Source organism: Aythya ferina (genome assembly GCF_964211825.1).
Source record: "Aythya ferina genome assembly, chromosome: 11".
In the NCBI taxonomy this organism is placed as follows: Eukaryota; Metazoa; Chordata; class Aves; order Anseriformes; family Anatidae; genus Aythya; species Aythya ferina.
This window is the reverse complement of record NC_140307.1, coordinates 11,569,570-11,594,604: the sequence shown is the minus strand read 5'-3', so window position 1 is coordinate 11,594,604 and position 25,035 is coordinate 11,569,570. Positions and strand designations below refer to the sequence as shown.

The following is a 25,035-nucleotide window of genomic DNA, read 5'->3' as shown; positions in this document are numbered from 1 at the left end:
TCCAGTTATGCAGGTCAGTGCAGAAGTTCTTAACCAGACTGCCCTGTTAGCTTGTGCAGGTTATGAAACTGTGGCATTATTTGCTCAGGAGTTCTTACTGCAGCGAGCCAAGTTGTCCTGTGCTTGCTTTCCATGTTCAAGAGCAATGGGCAAAACCTCTTGATGTGGATACAGATGGCCAGAAGCAATCCTTGCCATCTAAGTCACTTGCAGCTCTAAGTGATCCTGAAATGTTATCCTTGTAGTTGGTTAAAACAACTGTACAATCTCTGCTCTTTTGTTATTGTCCTTGTCACATCTCACCTGACCAATTCCCATCGTATCCAAACTTGCTGAAACAGAGGAAAGCACTCTAATTCCAACTGTCTTAGATTTCCTTGGTCCTTCTCAAAACTTGCTGGACAGTGTGGAAGGTTAACTTCTGCTAATTTTATATTCCTGTCAGAAGATAACTTGTCCTTTCGTGCACATGTGAAGCTCTCTCATTCCTTCCCTCAAACAGCTGTTGTGCTATCTTACTCATTGAACTCTTGGGAGTTGGCTTTCAGATTTTCATAGCACTTCATTAATGCTCTGAATTTAGGGAGGGGAAAGCTTCTGTAAAGTATGGGTATAAGCAGCTGGATGCTCTTTGCATTTTGGACTTCAGACTGCAGAAATAAACAGAAGGAAAATATGAGTTTGGACTAGAATGTTGTTGATCTGACCCTGTTAAAAATGGCCATATCAAGTCATAGCAAGAGTGCCAAGTCATTTAAGAAGTAATCATTTTTTAAAAAAGCTTTGAATAAGAGAGTGACTTAGAGATCTGAAGAAGTTCCAGGCTTTGGGTCTTTGCCCTGGCTTTCTTCTGCAAACAAATTCTTTTGCAACATCTGTGTGCTGTAAGGTATCAGCGTATTTTTTGCACGTGTGCATTTGAAATTATGCATCAGTTGAGGCATACAGATCCAATGGTGGCTTAGTGCCATGCTCCAGTACAGCACAGGTATGGACACCATGCTCACTTGCAGATAGTGTCAACAATTTGTAGAAAATATACATACGTACATACATACATATATAAACATTACTATTTTGAAAAAGCACTAGAATCTGGTGTAGCTAAGCAAAATGATCTCTTTCTGTTGCTCTTGGTAAGTCTTTTGTGAGCAGACCGATCCTATACAGTATGAAAAGCTCGTTAATTAGATAACGGCGGTGCAGATCTCAGGTATGGTTTGTGAATGGTGCTGCTGTGTTTGGATAAGTGTTGCTTGTTCTTTAAGCTGCATTTATTTGGATGGAACTGCAGATGTTGCCCGCAGGTGTAAGATTTCTGATAGACCCACTCCCCGATCAGCCAAAATAAAGGCAGCAAATGCCTTTTAAGAAGCTGATTTGTTTCTGAAATGCTCAGCATTTGCAGACCTGAATAAATCTTTTGTAATGTTTATTCAATTTTGACCAAAGGGAGGACTAAAGGGTTCAGACAGATGAGGCATTATTACATTGCACTTAGTTAGCTACTTAAAACTGTCCAAATTAAGTGTGGTTGAAATCTTAGCCAGAGACCAAAAATATTGGTTGAAACAATTTGACGCTTTGTATTTTTGTCTCATTTGGGTAATTAATTTTACTTATTTATTTTGTGGTCACTGAAAAGTATACAGTTCTGCTTTTCATGCCATTGTTGCTAAAAATATGAATTGGCTTTAAAAAGTTGCTAATTCCTTCCCTAGCTCTTGCTATTACTTACCAAGACTGAAAAATCATCTCAGAAGAAAATTAATAGTTGACAAATACTTAAATTTCTTTTCATACAGCCACTGAGTGCTTGACAGGACAGGCTGGGGTGTAGCAAAATGATGCAAGGAACCATCTATTCTGTGATCTGATACAGAGAAAAATCCTCTGTGTGTGTGTGTGTTTTTTTGTTTTGTTTTCTTTAAATGACCTTCTCAATTTGTCCATTCAAGGATTTGATGAGAAAAAGAGAAGAGAAAAATCTAATTGGGTTTGGTGAAAGGGCACTGAATTGGTTGTATCTGAGAGCTGCCAAGAAGGGATCCAGAGGTCCTGATATACATAACCAAGGGAGTGGTTGCTTTCTTGGGGAGAAGAACAACCAGAGTGTCTGAAGTGAAACAAATAGGCAAAATTAGCCATGTTTTCCCCCCTCCAAAGGCCAGTCTGACCAAAAGTATCATGAGCTTGCTGTTCTACATTAGAAAGAATGGAGCCTTTGAGTTTCTAAGGACAATTGGGGAACCTTCAGTAGTTAATGCAACAGCACCCTTCTTTTTCTCCCTCTTTTTCTCATTTTCTCTTTCTTTCTTCTGATACCTATCCTTCCGTTGTATCAAAAGACTTCTGATCCTATAAAATGAAGCTAATATGCAGATTTTTTAAGGAATCTGGGAGGAGTTGATGACCTGAGATGGATTTTATTTTTCTTAGATACTGACAGCCCAGTCCAATATGTTTTTAGTTTATTAAAACATTCAGACCAGCATTTGTTGAAAAAGCAAATTGCAATATAGGATTTTGGCCAGACTCCGTGGATCATTGTTTCATTTACAGTAAGACCCTGATTCCTTTCCTCAAGAATAGACATAGCGTGCGGATTATGTGAGGGTTTTGGCAGGTTTTTCTCGGCCTTTGTTTAAACTTTGCTGAAATACGGCGCTGTAGCGTGATGTCAGTTCTGCCTGATGGATTGAACAGACGTGGAAGTCTGTGCAAGCAGTGAAATTATTGCAGGCAGAGGGAGAAATCCTCTTCAGAAACGATGGAGGATTGTGTAAAACTCTTCTGGGGAAAAACCTGGAAGTGCTCCTTCTGTGGGCTTATTGGTATCCATCTCTTTCCATCAGTCCAAACAAAAAAATTCTCCAGCCTCGCAACATGGACTTAAAACAGCAGGGGTTTTGTATTTGGATGTGTAATTCACCCTGAGCTGTAGTTCAGCTTGAGGAGCTGTTTGTTCAGAACTCGTAGCTGAACTCAATCTTTGGGCTGCAAGTCGGCAAGGATCTGTGGTTTTATTAAACTATTGTGGTACGTTTCTGATTTCTGAATTCCTAAGAATAATTATCAAAAGTCATCCATTAGAAATGATTGAGTGTTAGATCACCCTAAAGTTGACTATTTTTTACATTAGAAGAGCAAGAATGTTTTAATTATGTGCATTTACTAATACTGGAAATTATTTCCATGGAGAGCGCTGAATAAGGAAGACAAATTCTGTCTTCACTGAATAGTTTTATATTCAGTCGTTAGGCTTAGATAACCAGACTCAATGCAAATAGTGGTAAATATAAATTATGAGCTATCCAAAATTAGTTTTGCCAATTCTCTTTTACATTGACCATGTTGGCTTTTGCAGCCAACGTCTACCTCCCCAGGAAACTGTGCTGAAGCTTTTTGTCTACTAAAAAGTTATCTTTGGCTGCGCACAGGAATCCCACAGACAGCGTGCTCCTCATGTGATAGACATCTCAGAATGTAACAGAGCAGGGAAAAGGAGGTGAGGTTTATGGGGCAGCAGGCGCTTTGCGCTCAGCATGGCATCCAGCCTTTTCTTCTGCATCCCTTCTCTGGTTAAGTTTGGGGTTATGAAGCTCTGAGCCAGATCTCCAGTCAGATAGCTTGGCTTGAAAGAAAGTCAGAATAGAAAGTTCTGCTCTTTCTCGGGAAGAGCTGATAGAAAATGAAGTCCATCCTAGCACTGTCTGTATTTACGTTCCATACCAAGCAGCTTTCGAACGAGCACTGAGCATCTCAATCCTGTTCTCAAATATGGAAGCAACTAGAAGGAAAGAGAAAAAGATAAGATTTCTTGCTCTCAAGCTCGAAATGGTTCCTTTTACTTCATAACACAATACCCTAGCATTACAGGAGAAGTAATCACAGCCCGCCTGGGCTCCTGTCCAGCCTTTGCGGGAGGCTGCCTGGCTGTCCCTGCTGTCCCTACTGCCTCCCTCTCTTGACATTTACAGCAGTGGCAGTGTTGGAGGTCATCCTTAACTGTGTTTTAGAGGTCTAGTCAACCAGCCATCCCAGCATCCGTTCAACTTGCATGTGGCATTCAACTCTAACATCTGTGTTTTGTCCCTGTAATTAAGGTAGGAACTCCTACAGCCCATGTAGCTTTTTTGAGACTTGCCCTTTTAGCACCGGAAAGCAAACGTCCATGAAACGTAACCCAAAAGTATGACTCCCAGGGAACAAACTAAAGGAATAAGTTGTGTTTTCTTCTTTGCTCATCTCCTAGGTTGGTTTTGTCTCCATTTTAGTATATTATGCATATTGAATGCCAGAGGAAGCTTGGGATGCGTGCTTTGGAAACAGCAACCATGTGCACCAGACATCTTTAGTCATTGCTGTATGCTGAATTCATCTTTAGAAAGCTCCTATGGATATCAGGAATCAGACACCTTAAAGCTCTGACCTTTGATTAAAATTTGGCCAAATCAGCAGTGCTCCTTGTCAGGTATTGACTCTCAGCAGTGAAGTAATCAGACCAAGCTCTGCTGGGCATTAGCTGTGGGCAGAGACCTGGAGGATCCCCGTCTGGAGCTGAATATCCCATCCTTGCCAAGTATGTTTTCTCATGAAAAGATCATCAACAGCGTTGGGATGTAGGACACACATCTGCAGGTCTTACCCATCCAGAGAGCTCAGGGAAGAGGAAGCTATGGAGAACCACAGACAGATGGGGAGGGCGAAGGGTACGGGTAGTTGTTAAAACCATTTAAAATGCCTATGTTTACTGACAAATCTGAGACTTGGAAGCATTCAGGCTGTTTAGTCTGGGCACCAAGAATATTGCATTGGACTGTTTTGATTAGTAACCATCTGATACCCCTCTGCCTATTGCTTTTTTTTTTTTTTTTCAAAAAAAAAAAAAAAGCCAGCACGCAGGCTGTGGGTTTGCAGCAGTCCTCCCTTGTTCCTACTTCAGCGCATTTGCTGTTCATGCGGCAAAATGGACGGTGTAAAACTCACTTTTGTTCCAGGCTTTGCAATTGAGGGATGTCAGCTGATGTCCCGCAGTTGCAAGCTGCTGAAAAATTGTCCACATTTTGCTTTTGGCTGCATGCTCGAGTCAGCAAATAACCCAACTGCGTTCGATGAGACGGGAGCCTGGGACTGAAGAAGAACTGAGTGGGGACCTGGAGCCGAGACGAGGACTGGGTCGATTCAGGTCGTGCTTTAGTGGCACATGCAGAAAATGATCAGTCATTCTGGCTGGAGAGCCTAGCAAATTGCCATTTTGCTGTATGTAGAGGAATAGAAACCAAATGTGAAAACTTGCTGTGGATTTCCGGGCTAACCAGAAGATACTTTTTTCCCCCACTTTGTTTTGAAAGGCAAAATAAAATTGCAATAACTGGGGGCTCTAGGGTATTACTGAGCACAAGTGAGATTAATCTCAAGGTGTTGAAGTTTGATTCCTCACGGTAAGGACTTGTTGGTAGGTGAAGGCTGTGTCCCGGTGACTTGGTGTTTTCTACTTCTCACTCTGGCACAAAAAGATTTTGTTACTGAGTGTTGCATGAAAAAAATAGTTGTATACAAATTCATTGGAGTGTATCAGGGAAAACCCTGTGACAGTACATCTGGTACAAAGAAATATTTTTTTTTTGTCCAGAGTGGAATAATTTTTGCAATGGTTTGTGAGCTTAGGCTCAACTGGCTTGTTTGCATTGCTCTCAACACTCATTATTGGGTTAAACCAATAAGCCAAAGTACATCAGCTGCTGAGTTTAGCATCATCAATGCCAAATCATAAATGGATGTACCTGTGTTTAAAAATAGATAAAAATAAAAAAGGCCTAGGATGGTTTCAGAAATATGGATTTGGTGCTTCTAACTTTCCACAGAGGTGATGTGAACAGGTCTGGTATCCACATTGGGCTGTTTGGTTAGGGCAGTCAGCTTGTACAGCCTGTGTTACATATCCTCCGATGGCAGTATCTCTGGGTCAAGGTATAGCTGCTAAGTCCTGGCTCAAAGGTTTTCACCAAGATGAAGAATTTCAGTTTTGACATTGAAATTTAGCAAAGAGAGGAGTGAATAACTCGAAGTATTTAGGTATAACTTATGCATGAGCATATCATCATCTGTTCTGGTAGACAGGACACGCTTTGGGATTTCTCAAGAAGATGAAAATAACAGGAACTTGAATCTTGGGGCGCAGGAGGCTTTCTCCTGACAATTAGTAGCAGGGAATGTTTAATTTGTTGGCACCATTTACCTGTTTGCCCAAGTGTCTGTGTTTATACAACTGACTTTCCTGCAAATGGCTGATTAGCAAGTGGTTGTCGCCTGGTTGGGAACTGGTTTCTTCAGGGAGTTAAATATCAGGTGTGAATATCAGAGCAAATATCAGGTGCTTTTCTTTTCAAAAGGTTTCTTTCTCCTTCTAATTCCTCCCTTCTCCCCACCCTGAAAAACAGAAAACAAAACAAGAATTTAAAACCCAATCCCATCCAGATATATCTCTTAAACCAGTGACACTGTTTGGTTTGTTTGTAGAGTAATTTGTATTATGTCATCTTGATAACACTAGAAAGTTGAGTTATTTTGCCAACAAAGGGGGAAAAAGCATGGGAGGGAGGAGCTACAGCAGGAACAAAGGAGACCAATGGGAACTTGCTAGAAATGAGGTGGCTGAATGCAGAAAATCAGGTTCCCTTGAATACTGTGGTGTCTGTTTTCTGATGCTGGATTTATGGGCTGAGTTATCTTCTCCCAATATCTAGCTCATTCTTATGCATGGAACATTAACTTTGTGAAGGCTGGTGAAACAGAATGGATTTTTTTTTTTTTTTTTATTCCTAGAATAATTGTTAACATCAAGATTTTTGTTTCAGGTAAAAGAAGAAATGCTCTTTGAGGCCCTGGTTACCAGAAAGACAGTGACAGTAGGAGAGAAGCTCATCTTACCCTACAAACTAGCAGAGGTCTGTACACGATGTTTATTTTTAAAAGGAAAACTCTTGGGATGGTTTTCAAAGCTTTGAAATGAGTTTGAAACGTACTCTTAGCTCTGCTAGAGTTTCTTTTAGTATTTATTTATTTACTTACTTTAGTTAAATGTAGGAGAAGCTGATGTGTGTGGAGCTAGAAAACAGTTGACTTTACCTTCTACACTGTTCTTGGAAAGCAGATTTACGCGTTGCTCTGTGATTGTGTTTAACTGTTTTAATGACTTACAGTTGTGTAAATGTTCTCCAGAGCAGAGTTGTGCATCACTGAATGTGAGTGATATGAGTTAAGTAGTAGTCTTCATACATCATTCCCTAAACTGCAGCACTGATTCATCCCACAACAGAGAGGTGATCTAAGACCTCCAGGACATTTTTGGCGTGGTTCTGAAGTGCCTACATTAGTCACGGGTCCTGTATGGGAGGAGCTGGAGATCCTCTGCAGAAAATTCCCATTATCGCTTTTGCAGACCTCTCATGTCCTCGGCCCTTGCATGGTGCTTTGGGGTGGCCACGACTCAATCAGCCTCTCTCAGCTTGTTCCAAGGGTAGTCAGTGCTGCTGCTAGCTTTGGGATGGCACTGCATGAAGTAACTTCTTTATTATGGTCTGACTTGGATTACAATGTCAGCAAATTTATGTTTTTCCTAAATATGAGGTTTCCAGGAATTCTGAATTACATTCTGTGGCTGGTAAACAGAAATACTTCTGTTTTCTTCTTATATTCTCCAAAGCATATCAGCTCTGTTCTGTGGCAAGACTTGTTTTGGCTGTTTCTGCACCTACTGTTCTTGAGTTCCTCAATTTAAGAGCGTAGAGCGTGGCCCAAGCTGGTTCCTTCTTGTCATATGGTTGTATGCGAACATGCAACACCTTGAGCAATGTCCGTGAGATCAGTCTGTTATGTTGGAAGTAGATAAATGCTTAATGTGATGTATTTAGGGTCGTCTGTAAATATTTTGATTTCTGCGTTGTTGTTCTTTTTCCCCTTTTGAGATTGTGTGTTCAAGTTCCATAACTGAAACCAACCTCTCATGTTGGAAATTATTTCCCTTGTGCAAAGTTTGAATCTCTCCTAACAAAGGACACATATGCTTTTATTGTATCTTTGTTCTTAGTGATGTCTCTGCTCACAGATCTCAGGTGTTCATTGATAAAGGTTTGTTACTAATACCTGGTTTAAAAAAAAATAAAAAATAAAAAAAAAAATCAGGGTGTGGTGAGGGGGGAGACAGAGGAGCATCAGACTCCAGTGGCTCATTACATGATGATTATGCACTAAAGTAATCTCATGACTAAATCACTAAGTAAGAAGCCATGAATTTCATCGAGAAAAGACAGGCATTGCATGTGCTTTCTGTCCACTGTCCCTACAGCATTAGCGCCCTGACTGCCAAAATGTATTTGCCAGTGAGCTCTGTGGTTCACCACCGACTGGCTTTTGCTCCGTACACTAGAGCAGGATTTGAGCTGCTCTAACTGCAACCTCACTGCAGCAAGAGGTCTCCTCCTTGTCTTGGGGAGCAGGAGAGGAGACATCCCAATCTGTCTGAATGAGGAAGGAAGCGTAGGATTTGTGGGACATTTTAGGGCTTTGCACAGGACAGTGCTATCTGATCGTCCCACTCATGACTAATTGGACCAGCAGCACAGTTGGCCTTAGTGGGAACCAAGAGACCAGTTACTTTTGTATATTTTACAAAAGAGCATTACAGTTGGCTCAAATGGATGGAGTGCTTGAGGTTTTGAGGATTTGCAGACATGACTGTCCCACCACGACTCCTACAGCTCATAGCTGTCTTTCCTGATAAAGCAATGATGTGTGTAGCAGCTACATTATTTTCCAGATGCTAAAATGCTTGATGCTTTTTTCATAGATCATTGATTGTCTGAAAATTTTAGTGGAATTCAGTGGAATTTGTCTGGAAAAGGCTATACGGCAGTGGCTCTCAAAAAAGGACTGTAAAAATGTTATCTTGGCATATACTTGCTCTTTTACACCATCAAGAAGAGCAGCTTGGATCTACCAAGTGCCTTGTAAGGCTTTGAAGAATTTTATATGTGCAGCCTGCACCCAAATGTCTGGACAGAGCAGCAGTCACTAAAAGAAGCGCAAAAACTCAGCGAACGTTACGCTGAAAGAAGGGACTCTAAGAAGTGAGATCAATTGTCCTGAAACCTGTTGTGTGGAAATAGCAAATCTGGGGTCTCTGGGGGTAGCACTGAGCATCTACCTCCAGTACTGCTGATGAGATTCCCTGGCACAGTGAGCAAGGTGGTGTGTCCTCTGCTGCAGACCAGGCACGTACAGATCTTGGTTGTCTTGTGCTTCTTAGGCTTTGGTTATTGGAGAGGAGTTATAAGGAGGGAGCTCTAATTTAAAATAAGTGTTTTTCATACATAGAAAGCCTTGAGATCTTACATTTTGAATGGGTTTTTGAGCTTTGATGAGGTTCCCACGTGCTTCCAGCCCAGGTTTGGGAATTGTTTCTCTGTGAGCTCTGCACAAGGGCTGGTGTTTGCTGATTTCTTCCATCAAACAGCATTGGAATATGTGTGGCTGACAAGTCGACATGGGAAATACCGTATGTGAAATGGCAAATGCTCTCTGTCTGATCGCAGTCTGATCTGTGCTGTCTGTAACCTCCTGATCCCACCGTGACCATTGCCACCCCACCTTAATAATCTTGGATGAGCAGAGGAGATGCAGCCAGCCTGGAAGCATCAGAGCTGAGATCGGGCTTTATTATACAAAGTGAAGTCTTTTCTCTTCGATTGTCCCAAGCTGCAGCCCCACAAAGAGGATGCCTTTGTTGGATTTGCAGCGATGCCGCATTCCTCCCCATCCGCATGCTTGCTCGCTGCGTTGTTATTGTACGCTGATTAGAAACACTGTTGTGTGGTTCAGGGCTTTTTTTGAAACTGTGGTTCGAGCAGTTGGCAGCTCCTCCTTTGAAACATTCTCCTTCATAACAGTTCTAAATTTATATCAGACTCCTTTTGTAAGCCTGTTCTGTTCATCTCTGCAGTAATTTAAGTAAAACTTGGTATTTTATTCTGACATCTTTTGACGCTTGAGTAAAAGGTATTGCAAAATGTCCTCTAGCAGTGTTTGTGATGACAATTTATAACAGGAGATCCCAGTGGCCTGAAGCCCATGGCGTTGAAGATGACAGCTGCAACTGTCTCTGTGTTTATTCATATTGTACTTCTTTATTACAACATTTCTTGTTGGCTTTATTTTTAAGAGTTGCATGCCATTTTTCAGTTAGGCAGAAATGCTGGCTTTGTCAACTCTGTGCTTCTTTTCATAAGATGGGTAGCCTTGGAGGATCTCAGTCAGGTTAACATATAATTATTCAACTTCAGTAGGAAGGTGAGACTTCAGCAAAAAGCAAAAGCACTGCCCTCCTATGCCCCAGCAGCTGCTGGTGCTGTTTTCAGCTGAGCAAGTTCTTCCCAACATGTACAGATTTCATCTTACTTGTGTCACACAGGTGGGTACAAGATGTGTGACAGCAACACCTATTGAGCAGGGATGCAACCAGGAGTGGAAAGACTGTGAACAGAGTTCCCAGTTCAAGGTGCCTGTCCTCAGGCTATTACAAGGTAAAAAGCAACCCTGCTTTGTAGTTGCAGTCCTTTTTTTGGAACTAATGGCAAACGTGGGCTTGATTGGACCCCCTGTGTAGCTGAGCCCTGTGGGGAGCGAGTTTCCTGTACACATCCAGTCTGCATCTCCAATGGCTGTTGAAATTCGGATGAGCAAGGACACCACATCCATAAATAATGCTTATATTTACCTCTGGCAGCTGCCTCTTATCTTCAGACCCACAGTGGGCTGTCTGCTGTGGAGCTGCCTCCTGGAACCATTCATTTTTCCTTTTATAGCAGCTGGATGGTATTTTAATGCAGTGTTTGAAATGACTGCATAATTTGGTCTAGCGCTAAGGTTCAGAAGCTCTGTGCTGTAGATAAACTAAGAAAAGGCTGCACAGGCATAAAAGGCTGTAGTTTTGTTCAAAGGTCTAGGTTCGTTGCCCAAAACAGCTGCTAACGTCTATCAGGGGCGAGCCTGTGTATTAACATAGCCAGCAGCAGTTAATGGATTTCCAGAGAAACCACGGTGTGTCTGCGCAGGGCGAGCGCTGTGTTTGATAACAGTGAGCTGGCCAATTCCACTTGAGTGAGCAAACAAAATATGGCAGCGAGGACCCTTTCAAAAGAGAAGATCTGGCTACGGGAGCAAGAGTAGTCATTGATTCCTTGGGTGGTGTTTTGCTTCAGGTTTGCCTTCCCTGTGGCTGCACAAGTGCCCCCATGGTTCTCCTTCCTAACAAGGTGAACTGCAACAGGCATGTAAATGAAATGGAGAAAAATGGGATTTTAATGGTAGCAGAAAAGTAATGTCTTCTGAGAGTTAATGTTACCCTCAATTCCAGACTTTGTTTCTTCATCTATCATTACATGTGTTTTTGCAGCCTCCCCAGCAGGTTGAAAAGTTTCATAAGACACATTTCAGGTATCCAAAAGAAAAAACAACAGACATGCTGAATGCTAAGCAGCTTGACTTATGTCTGGTAGGGAATATGCAGCAGGTCCACCAGCAAAGCACTTTAATCAAAGCTTTTTTGGAGAACCTGGGGGCTGCTAGCCAAAAAAAAAAAAAATCACTCTTCCTTATGTGTGTAATCTGAGCATCATCTTAAGCTTAATCTGCGCAAAGAACTGCCCTTCTGGGCCACATCTGTCTTCCTGCTTCTATCTGAATAATTCAAAGAATTCTGTTGGTTTTTTTCCACCTCAGCTTACTGCAGGGCTCCGAGACAATTACTTTGTGCCTTGACTAATCTAGTCTTTTACCTCTCTGAAATCCATCTTGACTGGTGTTTCTCTCTCTGATCGACCACTGCATTCTTCAGCTTGTTCCCCCTGTCTGTGGCGCCGGAGTCAAGCCCCGTATCGGAGCTCATCACCCGTCCCCACCTTGTTTCCATCCCGTTTGTTCTGCTTATCGTGCTGGCGTCTGTCACCTGCTTCTCTGTTTTTCACCAGAGTCTCAGTGTTTTTTTCCATGTTCTTCATCAGAGGAAGAAAGAAACTCGTTATCAGAGTAAATACATCTGTTAATGAATCCTCTTTTACATCTTTCCAGAAAACAGATTTTTCCATGATGCCTTCAATTCATTTAGTACTGTTGGCGTTACTTAAGCCAATGACTTTGCAAAAAGACTTTGTTTTAACAGACCTGTATAGTTGTCAGCTATTTGTGACCAAGGAGTTTTTATCCCTGAAGGGTTAGTTAATTAATTAATTTACACTTTCTGAAGAAATCTGATGTGAAAACACCAAAGAGGAGGGAAATGAAAGATGTGAAACAACTTCTTGGGCAACAAGTAACTCGAATCTTTAATTCCTTCAAGTCTGGAAAGCTGTTAGGAGCTGCTTGTTTGATGAGTGTCAGTAAATGTCTTCTGGTTAATTGAATGTGTATTCATCGTTGTAAGTGGAAAATAACCATCTTAAAAGCCAGAGGACCTGAAAGGGACTGGGTGGTGTGTCCTAGACTATCCCTGCAAGCAGAGGTGGTGGAGCACAACAGAAGGAAGGCAGGCAGTTTCCTGCCACTGTGGCACTTGTCTCTATGGTGACAGCAAGACCTGGGATGCAAACAGTTCTTTTAGTCCCTCTGCATGGCTGTGAGTGTCCCTAGATCTAAAACTCCGTGTAGCGATAATATTTTTTTGAAACTTTTATTTCCAAGCTTATACAGGATATAACGTGCTATCATATCTTTTCTTAAATGCCTATGTGCCAGTAACTCAGCACGTGGCTCTTAGATGCAGGCAGTTATGTGGCCATGGAAGCACACTGTAACCTTTCTGTGATGGATGCTGAACGCCCAAATTGCAATTGTATGTATTCTCAATCTGCAAAATGCTTTTTATTCTGCATAATTACATGCAGCTGTAGGTCCGTGTGAAATCAGCCGATGATTACTTGGAAAAGCGCTTATGCAATTCAGGTCAGAGTTGCTAACAGAAGTATTCAGGCTTGTGAAAATCTGCTAGGTACAGAAAAGACCAGGGGGTCTTTGGACCTGCGTAGTCAATGCAATGAAAATGCAGGAGGTTGCAGTTCGGCAGTCCCTCTGAGGATGATGTGAAGAGGGGCTGAGGTTACTTGCCTCTTGCTGCTTGCTATTCTCACATCTTTGTCATCCCTGGGGCTGTCCTGACTCAATTAGCCAGCCTGGAGAGAGTCTGGGAACAGAGGCACTGCTGGGTTTGTGTCCTTTGGCTAAGTCGAGTTGGTTCAAAAAAAGGCCAGCAAACACCAGCCTTGTGCTGGGTTCAGAAAAGGAGAGAGGAGCCAGGACCAGGGGTAGCTGATGGGGCTGGCAGATCTCTCCCTTCTGGTAACACTAAGCCATCGGATCTCTTCTTCATGTCATGATGTGTGACTTCACCCCAGCTGTCTTTACTTGGGATGAATTTTGGCGTGTTCATGGAGATACTCCCAAGATGGTTATTTCAGATAAGCCGTGCCGTGTTTGGGGTTGAGCTTGCAGGGAACACTTCATTTTCAGCGAGGTAACAGTTAATTGGCAGAAATGCGAGATAGCGAAGCCTTGTGGAGCAGACCTTAATGAGAGGAAAAAAGTATTTCATTACAGCAAAGAGCTGAGTGATGTTTCATTAGCTCATGTGCTAGTGGTGGTACTGTCTGATGCCTTTTTCAGACCATTATAGAGAGAAAAGGAATGGAGTTCCACGGCCAAGTTTTCAAATGGCGTGACATTATCTAAGATGTTAAAAAAAAAAAAAAAAAAAAAAAAAAAAAAGCACAAAGGAAAATATCATAGTTGCAACTAACTATGAACACTTAACAGACTGAAAATAACAGAGGGGAAAAAGTGGGAAGGAGACAAAATAATTAATAGCATGCAAAAAATGGGATGAATATTCTCAGTCCTGACGTATAAGGACACTTAATAAAGTAGAAAGGAGCAAAACTGCTGGAAGCACCTACTTATACCAGGCACCATTAGCTTATGAGACTCATTGTCACCACAGGTCATTAACGTTTGGAGCTTAGCAGGATTCCTTTGAAGAGTTGGTACGTTGATGAGTATATTCAGAATTACAGAAAAATATTAATAGAATAAGCCTGGAACCCCACAAAGCTTATAAGAGACCTGCAAGTGTCTCTGCTTCAGAATATGAAGGCACTGTTGATGCAAAACTTCAAAAGAAACTTCTTTATGGGATTAGGTTTTTCATTTCCTCTTCAAAATGCCAGATACAGCCATGCTTGGTGGCAGAGCATGGACTAGCCAAGATGCTTGTTTTTTTTTTTAGGATGGGTGGGCTGCACATATTTCATTGTGAGATGCAGCATCTTTCTTTTGTTAGGAAGACCGAGTCCATCAGTGACGGGTCTTTTTTGATTTTTTTTTTTTTTTTCACAGTGTAATATGATTGTGTGTCCTCATGTTTCCGTGAAGCTGTGCATGGCAGATGTTGCAGAGATTTGGCTGAATGAAGCTTGTGTCTATGAGAATTTCCCAAAGCTGCAGAGCTTCATGGTGACAGCACCTATCTAAACATTGCTGTGCCAGAACTGTTCAGTTCACTTTTCTCCTCTGTGCCCATGCAGCCTTGTAAATTCTTGTGTATCAGCAGTGTTTGTGCTATCAAGTTGGCACTGGTGTTTGGAAAATAGAAGACTCAGCTTTCTGGAATTCTGAGTGGACTCCAAAAATAAGGACTTTAGGAAGAGAAATGGTGACTTCCCATGGAGAGCTCTGCCTGTCATCAGCCTCCCCACTCCAGATGCCCTTTCTGTCATCAAATCCATTCTAGACTCTTTTAAAGGTTCTTTTAATTATATTTGATTACTGAAAAGGTGCTTTGATTTCATAGAATCCCTTTAGTATGTGTCCTCAGTAGTTTCTTGATTTAAATTTACACTAAACTCAATGCTTTATAAGAATGGAAACCACCCATTCCTGAATTAGCAAGTCAGCTTTTCCCACGCAGTATGTAATTTTGGTATTGATGGTAGGAATATGGGATTTTCTATATAATCTCAATCTGAGTAAATCCAAGTTGATTTCTTAGCCAGCTGATAAGGCCGTTCATCAGCATGTGATGTAGGACGAGGTGTAGAAGCTCGGTGGCTGGACAGGGTTTGTGGCACAGACTGTGCCTCCATAGCTGGAGCAGTTGAGGTGTGACGAGGACACGTTTTGCATTGAGAAGGCTTGCCAAAAAAAAAAACAAAACACAACACCTGTGTGAGGACAAGGATAGACTGGCAAAACAAGTTTTTCTACGATCACATCTTTGGCTTGGGAAGGGCCAACAGAAAGGCAGGATTTGGCTGTTATAGCTAAAGTGCTATTTTTGGCCATGTGTTGTGCTTCACAATTGGAATGCTGGTACATGGTGCCCGTGAGCTTGGGAACAAATTTCCCTAAGTGTAGCCTATGGTTTCCTCCTCGGGTCAGGTCACATGCCTTGTTCTTGTGTCACTGAGTAACCTATTAATTTATTTATGTACCGGTTCCACTGTGAAAACACAGACAAAGGAAGACCTGGAAGTCTGACTGGGATCTCAGTTGTTCACCCAGAGTTTGTTGTATCAACACAGGTGGAGAAAAGCACTTCTCTTTTCCTTTGCCTTCAAATTTGGCTGCCCAGTGACTGTTCTTCGGCAGCTCTTTATGCTGAGCTCACGATCACGCCTTCAGTAGGACATCTCTCCTTGCATCCTTTCCTCCACAGGGAGAATTGAGAACCACAGACTTGTTTTCTGGAGGAGTTTTATTTCAGGAAGAGAGGGTATTTTTGTTCTTTTTCTCTTTTAATTTGTTACAGATCACATTTTCTAACCACATTGTACAAAGGCTGAAGACTGACTAAAATCTTTTTAGGAAGATGACGTTTGCAACCGCATGGCTCCAGCGTGGAGACTGAGAAAATCACTGAAGAGATCTTTGTTGATTTAGTTTGGTTCTAACTGTAACCTGGGTGATTTTTCTGAAAAGCATGACCAGAGCGTGTTACAAATATTCATCTCTCCAACAATATTAAAGACGGGAGCTTGCAAAACAGCTCTAAAAATAAATAGTAGGCAGGCTGCAGTTCGTGATGGGAATGACGGGTCTCCCATCTGTCCTCTTCAGTCCTGCCTACCACCAGCTGAGATACAATTGACACCCACAGGAGATGTTGTTGTTCTTGTTTCAGATTTTCCACTTTGTTTTCCCTATTTATGTACGTATGATGACAGGAGGATGAGTAAGGAGGGGAAAGTTATTCCTTAGAAGTCATGTTAGTACAAGAACGGCGATTTCAGTGGGAACATAAGCGAGATAGAGAGTGGGGCAAGGATGAGCAAATTAACACATGATGAAAAGAGTGGAATAACATCTTAAAAAAACATATATTTTTAAATTAATAATAATAAAGGTTGGATTTTCCTATTTGCTAGACTAGCAGGGAAGCTCTGAAGGACTGTCTTGTTAACCTGATGGTATATCGAGACAGGAAGACTGTCTCACTGGGCATAACCACTGATTTTACTGCTCTGGTTGTGGTTTGGATTTTCTGGGAAGTGTCTGCGTGGTTTGATTACCTCTGAGCAATACAGGCGGGCAGATGGGAGACAGGCCTTTGGATGGAAGAGATCGGGGAAGGTGCTGGGAAATGAGGACTAGAGAAGGGAGAGCACAAGACAAGTTAAAGTTAATAAGCATTTGATATGTAAGTTGGAATCTAGTACAACAAAAAGCTCTGCCTCTTGACAGCTTTATAAGTGACTTAAAAATATCTCTAATACCTAAAATGCTTCTTTCAGTGTTGCATTGGAGAACGATTCAGTGTTGCAATGACATTTCAGTCTATTTTTTTTCTCATTGTAAAGTCCACCAAATGACAAGCAAGGTCTGGAAAGCACGAGGGACACTTACACCTTTTGGGTTTACCGATCCCCTTTCAGGCCACCCCCTGTTGTCCCCTGGCTGCAGGGTGACAGCAGGAGGTTTCTGCAGGTACGTGGCAGCCAGCTGGGAGCTCAGACACCAGCACTTAGGGCAGTGCAGGGCTTAGGGGTTTTGGGAGGGTGTATTGTTTGCTGCTACATTCATAGAAATAAAAGCTAAAAATGAACCTTTATAGAAAAGCCCATAGCATTTCTAAACTAACTTTTCCCTTTTGGTAATTAAACTCCTCTTACATCTGCTGCTCCCTCTCTTCTTCCTGTGACCCTTCTAAAGATTTTCCTCGTCCTTAATCAATGCAAACAAAAATCATAAAAAGCCTTTTCCAGGCTCGAGTCAGCATGATGCATTAACAATTCGAGATCTCTTAGGAAAAGCAAGCCAGAGAACGACAGGATTTTAATATGATGCTCAGATAAAATATGAGCATGGAAAATTACATCATACTTGCTCAGCCTGAGTATGATATAATACTCCTTGACGCCAAGATAGGGATTAAGCTTGAGTCTGATATCCTGCAAGAGTACTTTCCTCTGGGTGTTAAGCCCCTGTTTAAAAAAAAAAAAAAAAAAAAAAAAAAAAGCTAAGGCTGCCTGTCTCAGCCTATGTCCTGTGACCCAAAGGGGAACCACAAAAGCTGCTTAATCTATCTCTCACCGCAGGACGCGGCTGTGAATGCAAACCAGACACATGACACTTCGGGTAATGCACAGAAAGCGAGCAGAGCAGCAGGAAGCCTTCGTTCTCTGTGCACACGTGTGACTTGGGACCCGCTGAACCTGACGTTAGATAAGAGTTAGTCACCGAAACCTGCACTTGGACAAAAAGAGGGACTTAGACCTTGCCTAATGCCAGCAGCTTATAGCTTATACATCTGTTTTGCAAACCTGGCAGTCCAGTGACATGCTGTCCCAGCTTCAGTGAGCTACAGAGAGGATCTGATGCACAGCCAGGCTTTGTATGCAGTGCTACTACACTTCATCACCAGCCTGATTGTCTTCTGCTCCTTCCCTAGCTCAGCCTCACAGCCACACATCTCTCCCTTCCTTATCTGCTGCTCCACTTCAGAACGGGGGTGACAGACCTAACAACCATTGCCTCAGCTGTTCTCTTGTCCATGCAAATACCAAAAAAGCCAAATCCACCTTACAAATGTTTTTCTTCCCCAGCCCTCACTGAACAATAACAGCAGCAGACGTGAACACTTAATTTTAACATTATTGTGGTACTCCCCCAACACGAGCACTCCATATGCATGCACGCTCGGTCTTATTAGTAACCTGATAATTGAGTACCTCTGAGCTAGATTTAAGTAAAACTGTATTTTGTGTCTGCTTTATGTGCTCACGTAATTCATGCTAGCTGCAGAGAATGTCATCGCCTAGGTGCCTGCGTGTGCTGAATGCCCAAGACCTGCTCCTGTTGATTCGGCCCCTGTATGAGATGAAAAGTAGGTGTGTTACGGGAGCTGGCAGTGCTCTTGTTTCTGCTGTTTCTGATCTCACTGGTTAACCATTGCCAATCACGCTGGCTAAGCATTGCCAATATTAAAGTAAAATGTTTTTAAGAACAGGAGCTGATTTATTCCAGCATTTACTCACATGTGCAGCATGATTCTGTCGATACTTTGAGTGCAATAAGATAACAGATATAATTCTTTACCTTTTTCTTTCCCCCCTACTTGAAAATTATAGATACTGCTCAAACCTACAGCAGTGATTGAAGGAGGCAACAGCAGAAAACGTTAGTTGAATACCAAGGGCAAAATTCAGTGTGTATTAAAATGTGTTTTTTCCTCTGAGTCATCTTGGAATAAGACATTTATGTTAGAATTAGTACAAATGTAATTATGCAGCTGAATTTCACCTTGGAGAATAAACGGGGAAAAAGGGGAATGGCTGATAAGGATTTTAAAACAGACATCAAATTATAACAAAAATCAAATCCTGTGTGTGATCTGCAGATAATAGCTCTCTAAATTTTTTTTGTGGGCTATCAGCAGGTTCCTGGGTTTTACTGCCAAATCCCTGTGAGCAGAAATGAGAATTGATTCATTGGATAACACAGGGAAAATGTATTCCACATATTAAAAGAAAAACAAACAAACAAAGCCCCCATAGAGGCACTATAAATATGTATACAGATTGGATTTTTGAGGGATTTCCTGAAGAGGAAGAATCCTGATTTTTTTTTCCGTGAATATTTCATTGGAAGCACCGTTCATCCTTGTATAGAAATGATAGGAAGTCTATCAAAGGCCCTAAGGAAGAGCGGGATATTTCCTCTCTTCCTGCACTCATATCTTATTTCCTGTAGAGAATAGGAATCTCCATTTCTGTTGTACACAAGCAGCAAACCTTAAGTGTTTTATGGTGAGTGGCTTTACTTAAAGAACTTAACTTGTGCTTTTACTGTGTTTTACGTAAACTCTCGCAAACTTCACACTCATTGCAAAGAAATGTTACTTGTCATCTTGGAACTGCTGTGATTGGTTTTGTAAGTATTTGATAATCCCAGCCTGAAAGGAGAGCGGGTGCTGCTTGTTTTCTTCCTGGAGGGCAGGAAACACGTGCACACGTGTGTTTGTAGCTCTGTGTGTGCTATGGCGGATTTCTGGCTTTACTGGGAGACGAAAGTTTGTAGGTAGTTTCTGTGGCTGCCTTGAGAGCATTTATGTTCTAAAAAATTGATTTGGGGAGATTAGTGCAAGTTCTTATGGGAAAGTTTGCATTAAGAGCTGCTTGTAAAGTCAGATTTTTGGGGGATGAATGGAAATTTTGCATTTGTAGAATACAAGGACTGGCTACAGGCTTTTACCCTGTGTGAGCAAATAGCACCGACAGTGTCTATCATGAAATGTACACACATAAGGAAATGTAGAAAAATGGACAAAGAGGGACCTTGATACACAAAGCACATTTCTAACATGTTTGCACTTTTAGAACCCTATGAATTTGTGCCTGAGAAATGGCATTTAAACATCCTGTTTTCAAGTACTCGTGGCTTTTAGCAATTCTGGAGTGGATGCATTGACCTCGCTCCCGTGTCTGCTTTGTCCCCTGGTGAAAAATGGGGAGAGGATGTAATAACATCAAGTTGACCCAAAATTGCTGAATTATTAACATTGTGTTGACCAACAGCATTGTTCAGCACATCTTTGTGGATGTTTCATAGTTTTGTTTAATGCTGAAGAAGCAGGATAAGGGTTGCCCACTATTAAACTCTACAGGGTTTTAATCTTCCCAGGGCTTCAATTCAGTTTGGTGCTTACACTTACTTTCCAGTTCTGCTTTTAAATTTCACTTCTGATAATCTGAGCCTGTATTTAGTAAGCAGGGCCAAAAAAAATATTTAAAAAAAGCCACCTTTCTTCCAATAGTGACCCAAAAGCTGCAATAACAGATTTCTGCTGTCCAATGTGCCTGGCCTAAAGGGAGCCACTCAGTGGCTGGTGTTATAAATAAATAAATAAAAAAATAAATAAATAAATAAATAAATAAATAATAAAAAATAAAAAATAAATCTGCCCCTGCCTGTACCCAAGTGTCCATCACCCAACCTTTTCAGTGCAATGTTGCAACACTCTTCCCAAGTGATAGCAAAAGCGACTAACTTCGCTTTGCTTCTGCTGCCTTCTAATTTTTGGAGGCACTGGGTCGAGTGATGCACCGCACAGAAATGGTTATTTATTTTGTGCAGGCATTTTTTCAATTGAATGTTAGTGGAAGTGTTTATACTGGTTGCAAGAGGCCTTTATGCTGTGTTTTTGTTTGGGTCAAAATGTTTAAAGTTGGATGTCGGAGGCCGGTTACAGATATGGGTTCTGGTTTGTTTGGTTTGGACAGAGTAGGTGGGGAGAAGATTTTGAATTTGTCTCTCTCTCTGGATCTCACTGGAGGTCGTGGGGTGTGCACTCCAGAAAATGCTCGCCTTGGCCTGATTAAAACCATATCGCTTCCAGCAGGGTCTTACTTTTTCTGCAGCAGGTTCTGTTTGCCTTCTGGTCCCTGTGCAGCCCCTGGGATGTTGCTGCAGTTCTGCACGACAAACTGGCGCTCTTTGCCTTTAAAAGCCCTTCAGGATTTGTTTTCCTCCATCCTCCGTTCTCCTGGCTTTTATTCCTTTAGGCTGACTTCCTAAAGATTTATGGTTTTGCTGTTCGAATTGAAATCATGCTTGCTGACACGTTAGGTTGGTAAAGGGCGAGGAGCCAGCGTTGGCATCACCGCGACCGAGGGCTCTGCGTGACGGCACAAGGGCGTCTCAAAGTCACCCGTGTCTGTGGGGAGCTGAAAATCCCAAAGCAGGGCACGACGTAGCGGTCTGACACCACCTCCTCTTCTCAAATGGGTTCTGTTGAGAGCATGAAGTCAAGAGTGGTGTTTGGTAAGGATTCACTGGGCACCAAATGCATCCAGCCCTATAAAAGAGTAACGAGCGGAGTGAGCTCAGCTGAGATGTAACGGGCTACCTTGCTGGCAGCCTGCGTTTCATTTTGGTGTTTTGAGGTAGATTTCCCATCTGATTGCATGCTGACAGGTAGGTGCAGCTTAAGTGCTGGTGCTACCCCCATAGCCTGCCTTAATGGGGTCACAGAGCTGAGCTGCAGGACTGCCCTGGTTTTGGCTCCAGGATCAAGTCCAGAGTCTATAAAACAGGCAGCTTGTGACACTGCGGTGACAGCATGGACTTTGCACAAATACAAGCCCCAAGCAGGAGTTTCACAATTTCTGGCAGTCTTGGAGCTCTGGGTATGTTCAGGGAGGCATGCTGGGGAAAGACGTGAGATTTTTAAGAGGAATAAGAAGTAAGAATAATTTTTTTACTCAGATTTTTAGATTTGGTACCTCCAGTACACAAGCATGAAAGTGAAGGGACACATTTGCTCATGAAGCACTAAATTTGTGGCATTTTTTTCTTCGGTATTTGAAGCCATAAAATTAACCTGGCTAAACTGCAGCTTCTAGCATGAAATTATTTCCCTTCAGTTATTATTTTTTTTAAAGCAAAGATTGTGTCAGAATGAGTAAAAAGCTGCTGATTTAACCAGGGATTTAGGAAACAAAAAGGATGATTTCAACTAGGTCATCTACGTGTAAGCTGCTGCGGCTTCTGAATACTTAACAAGGTGAAAGAAACCATTCTGGCATTTATTAACAACCTGAGTTCTTCTTGTACCACCTCTGCCCGTCCCACCCGCCTCACAGAAGCAGTGCAGAAAGAGGGTGTGCTAAAATACCACCCTGTACATCACCACGTACAGCCTTTTTCTGGTTTCTGCTGTTTGAGTCACTGCTTCTGAGCAGGGCAGCAGGAATTTGAGAGGCCAGCACCAGGGCGATGGTGCTGGGGGTGGCAGATAGGGCGTCTGGTGAGCACCAGCAGACAGAAGATGAGCTCGTATGTCAAGAGACTTTGTAATCTTAGGAATTAACAACCTGAATGTCTACCAATGTGTTTTGCAGAGGCTTTTAATTTGAGCAAATTTGGTTTTCTAAGATTATATCTTTTGCCATCTCTAAAACACAGGCTGCCGCTACCGAGACTTGAAGTCCGTGCTCCAAAATGCTTCAAAGAGAGATTTTAATTCTTCAGTCTGTCGCCCCTTGTTCATTGTGGCAGAAGACGTTTCCAAAAGTAGATCTGCTTTTAAATTAGCCTGAATCTAATGCCCATCATGAAAACTCAAGGGCCATTTGCTTTGGCAATGCAATCTTATGAACAAAACCAAGCATCTTAGTAGGGAATGTTGGCCAGCCCTAGCAAGTGGCACCTCTAGCGTCTAAGCAGCAATGCCTGTAATCAAATATTCTTCCTTGCCAGTCCTATCTGCAGGAAACCTATTGATTAAAACCTTGTCTTCAGTTTATTTCCTGCATCACCACATTCAAGAGCGTTTGATCTATTTTGTTTTTGAATCAGTAAGCAATATTTCTGTGTGTGTGCAAGATGTTGTGCTTGCTTTGATCCCAGAGAGATTGTTTTGGCATCGCATGAGCTATTTTTATTTTGCTTTGTGAGTGAATTTTATGAGTGCTGCAGTGTTAGAGATCTGCCTAAATGGTCACGTAATGAGACATGCAAGAGACAAGAAGCTGGAGATGACACAAATGCTGCTTCAAAATACCAAGCAGGAATTTTGAACCATTCCCTGGAAGAACTTCATGGGACTACTTATTTTTGCAATTGCAAAGACCAAAGAAACTGGTAGAGCAGCCTGTAGAGCTTCCATTTGTTTTTGTGTAGTTGAGAGTTTGCTGTACGCAATTTTTTTTTGCTTTTTTTCAGTTTAAAAATGTGAGTTAAATCAGAAGGACTTATGAGGTGGTGATCTTAGAGGAATTAGGTTATAAATCAGTAAAAGCAAAGGAAGGGAGGCTAGGTGGAGACAAGCCATACATACATACTATGTGCCGTGTATTTCAAAGGGCATCCCCAGTTAACATACGTGCTAGTTAAAAGTTGTGTGTTGCCTTCAGCAGGCCGTGCATATTTGTTCTCTTACTTCTCTAATAAATCCAGGTACAAACTGTTTCAGCTGTGTACGATGCATGCAGCATTTGCATGTTGTGAGCTTGGTGGCATTGATTATGTCTGAGTGCCAGCACTTTGGAAAGAAGAAAATGCCATCACTAAATCACCCAGGAAAAGTTAAACCCTTCAAATCCTGAAATAGAAAAGATTTGTAAGCGTGTATTTTAAATGCTTTGCTGCATCAGAGTGGATGTGAGTGTGTGGCTAATTCCTTTCTTGAGTAATTATGAGCAAGTCCTGAATATTGCACACCAGGTTGTGCTGTGAGCAACAGGGAGGCTTGGGCAGGCAGAGCATCCTTTACACAGCCTCTCGTCAGCAGTGCTACCCCACTGAGCAGAGAAAATAAGAGCGAGACGTGCTGAAGGGGACAAGTTGCCGTGTGGGTTTTCTTTTAGCCTTTCTGTATTTAAAGGGCTTTATGGGCTGACATTATTTTAAGCTGTCTGCACGGTGGCATGTGGCAATGCAAGATGAATGCCAAAGATGAAAAAGAAAAGAAAAAAAAAAAAGGAGGTGGAAGACTTGTTTCCAAAGCGATCCATTTCAGCAATTTGGGGGAAAACTCGATACCGTGTTCTCGAAATTGTAGCAGCTTAATTTGGAAAGAAACAATATTCCCTCGTGCAGTTTATATGTACTTAGGCTAGAGAAGGGACTTTATCTATAATGTAACATCATGCAGGATCAGTTCTGAAGAACAAATACCTTACTGAAGTGGGAAGAAGTGCTAAAAGCCAGTCGGCTGCAGTAGGTGCATGTCTCTGCAGGTGTTGCATAGTTCGATGCTGCGTGCACGGGGCTAGGCGCTGCAGCAAGCCCAGGGTGGCAGCGTGGCTGCCGAGAGTTATCAGGATTTGTTGGTACAAACAAGAGAAGAAATTGGCTTATAAGGAGCCAACAAGTTCGCAAATGAGATCCATGTGTACATACGCATCCCCCCGCCTCTTATTCTATATATGTTGCTTTTGCCAGCTTGTCTGCTACAGACATGGTGTGTAAAAATAACTGTTGGAAATCAGAGATTGGGGTTTTTTGTCGTGCAGGGGCTCCTGGGTCTGGAGCAGAGCAAGGAGAGCAGCTCTCCATCATAACAGGGGGGAGAAAAACAGTCTATTGTAATAGAAAACCATATGGGAATGTACAGAGGAAACAATGCTCTTCTTCATTGGCTTTATATAGAAATGGTTTTTGGTTTTAACTGCATGCCTTTGTGTCAGACCAGTTAATTGGACTGGTTTATGCTGGACGGATCATTACAGCAGCGAGAAGCATCTCTGCCTTAGCCTTTGTCCTTCCCCAGGGACAGGTTTGTTTGGTGGCAGCAGGTGACAGTGGCACCAGTTGTTTTCCAGCATTACCAGATTAATTAGGCTGAGAGAGAGCATGGAGGTAGTTCTGCATTAATCACTGAAATCTTTCCCCACATGTTTTTTTGGGGAAAAAAAAAAAAAAAACAAAAAAAAAAACAAAAAAAAAACCCTTCCATATTGCTTATAATATAAACAAGAAAAATTCTGA

General features: G+C 42.1%; 1 protein-coding gene across 16 annotated transcripts in view; it reads left to right on the top strand.

The window, feature by feature from the left end:
* MYO9A (myosin IXA) overlaps positions 1-25,035 on the top strand; it is a 194,910-nt gene that overhangs the window by 88,702 nt on the left and 81,173 nt on the right. For all 16 annotated transcript variants that reach the window (XM_084532490.1, XM_084532484.1, XM_084532487.1 and 13 more), the window contains one exon: positions 6,861-6,950. In XM_084532490.1, the coding sequence (XP_084388616.1) occupies positions 6,861-6,950 (90 nt within the window). The remainder of the gene's footprint in view (positions 1-6,860; positions 6,951-25,035) is intronic.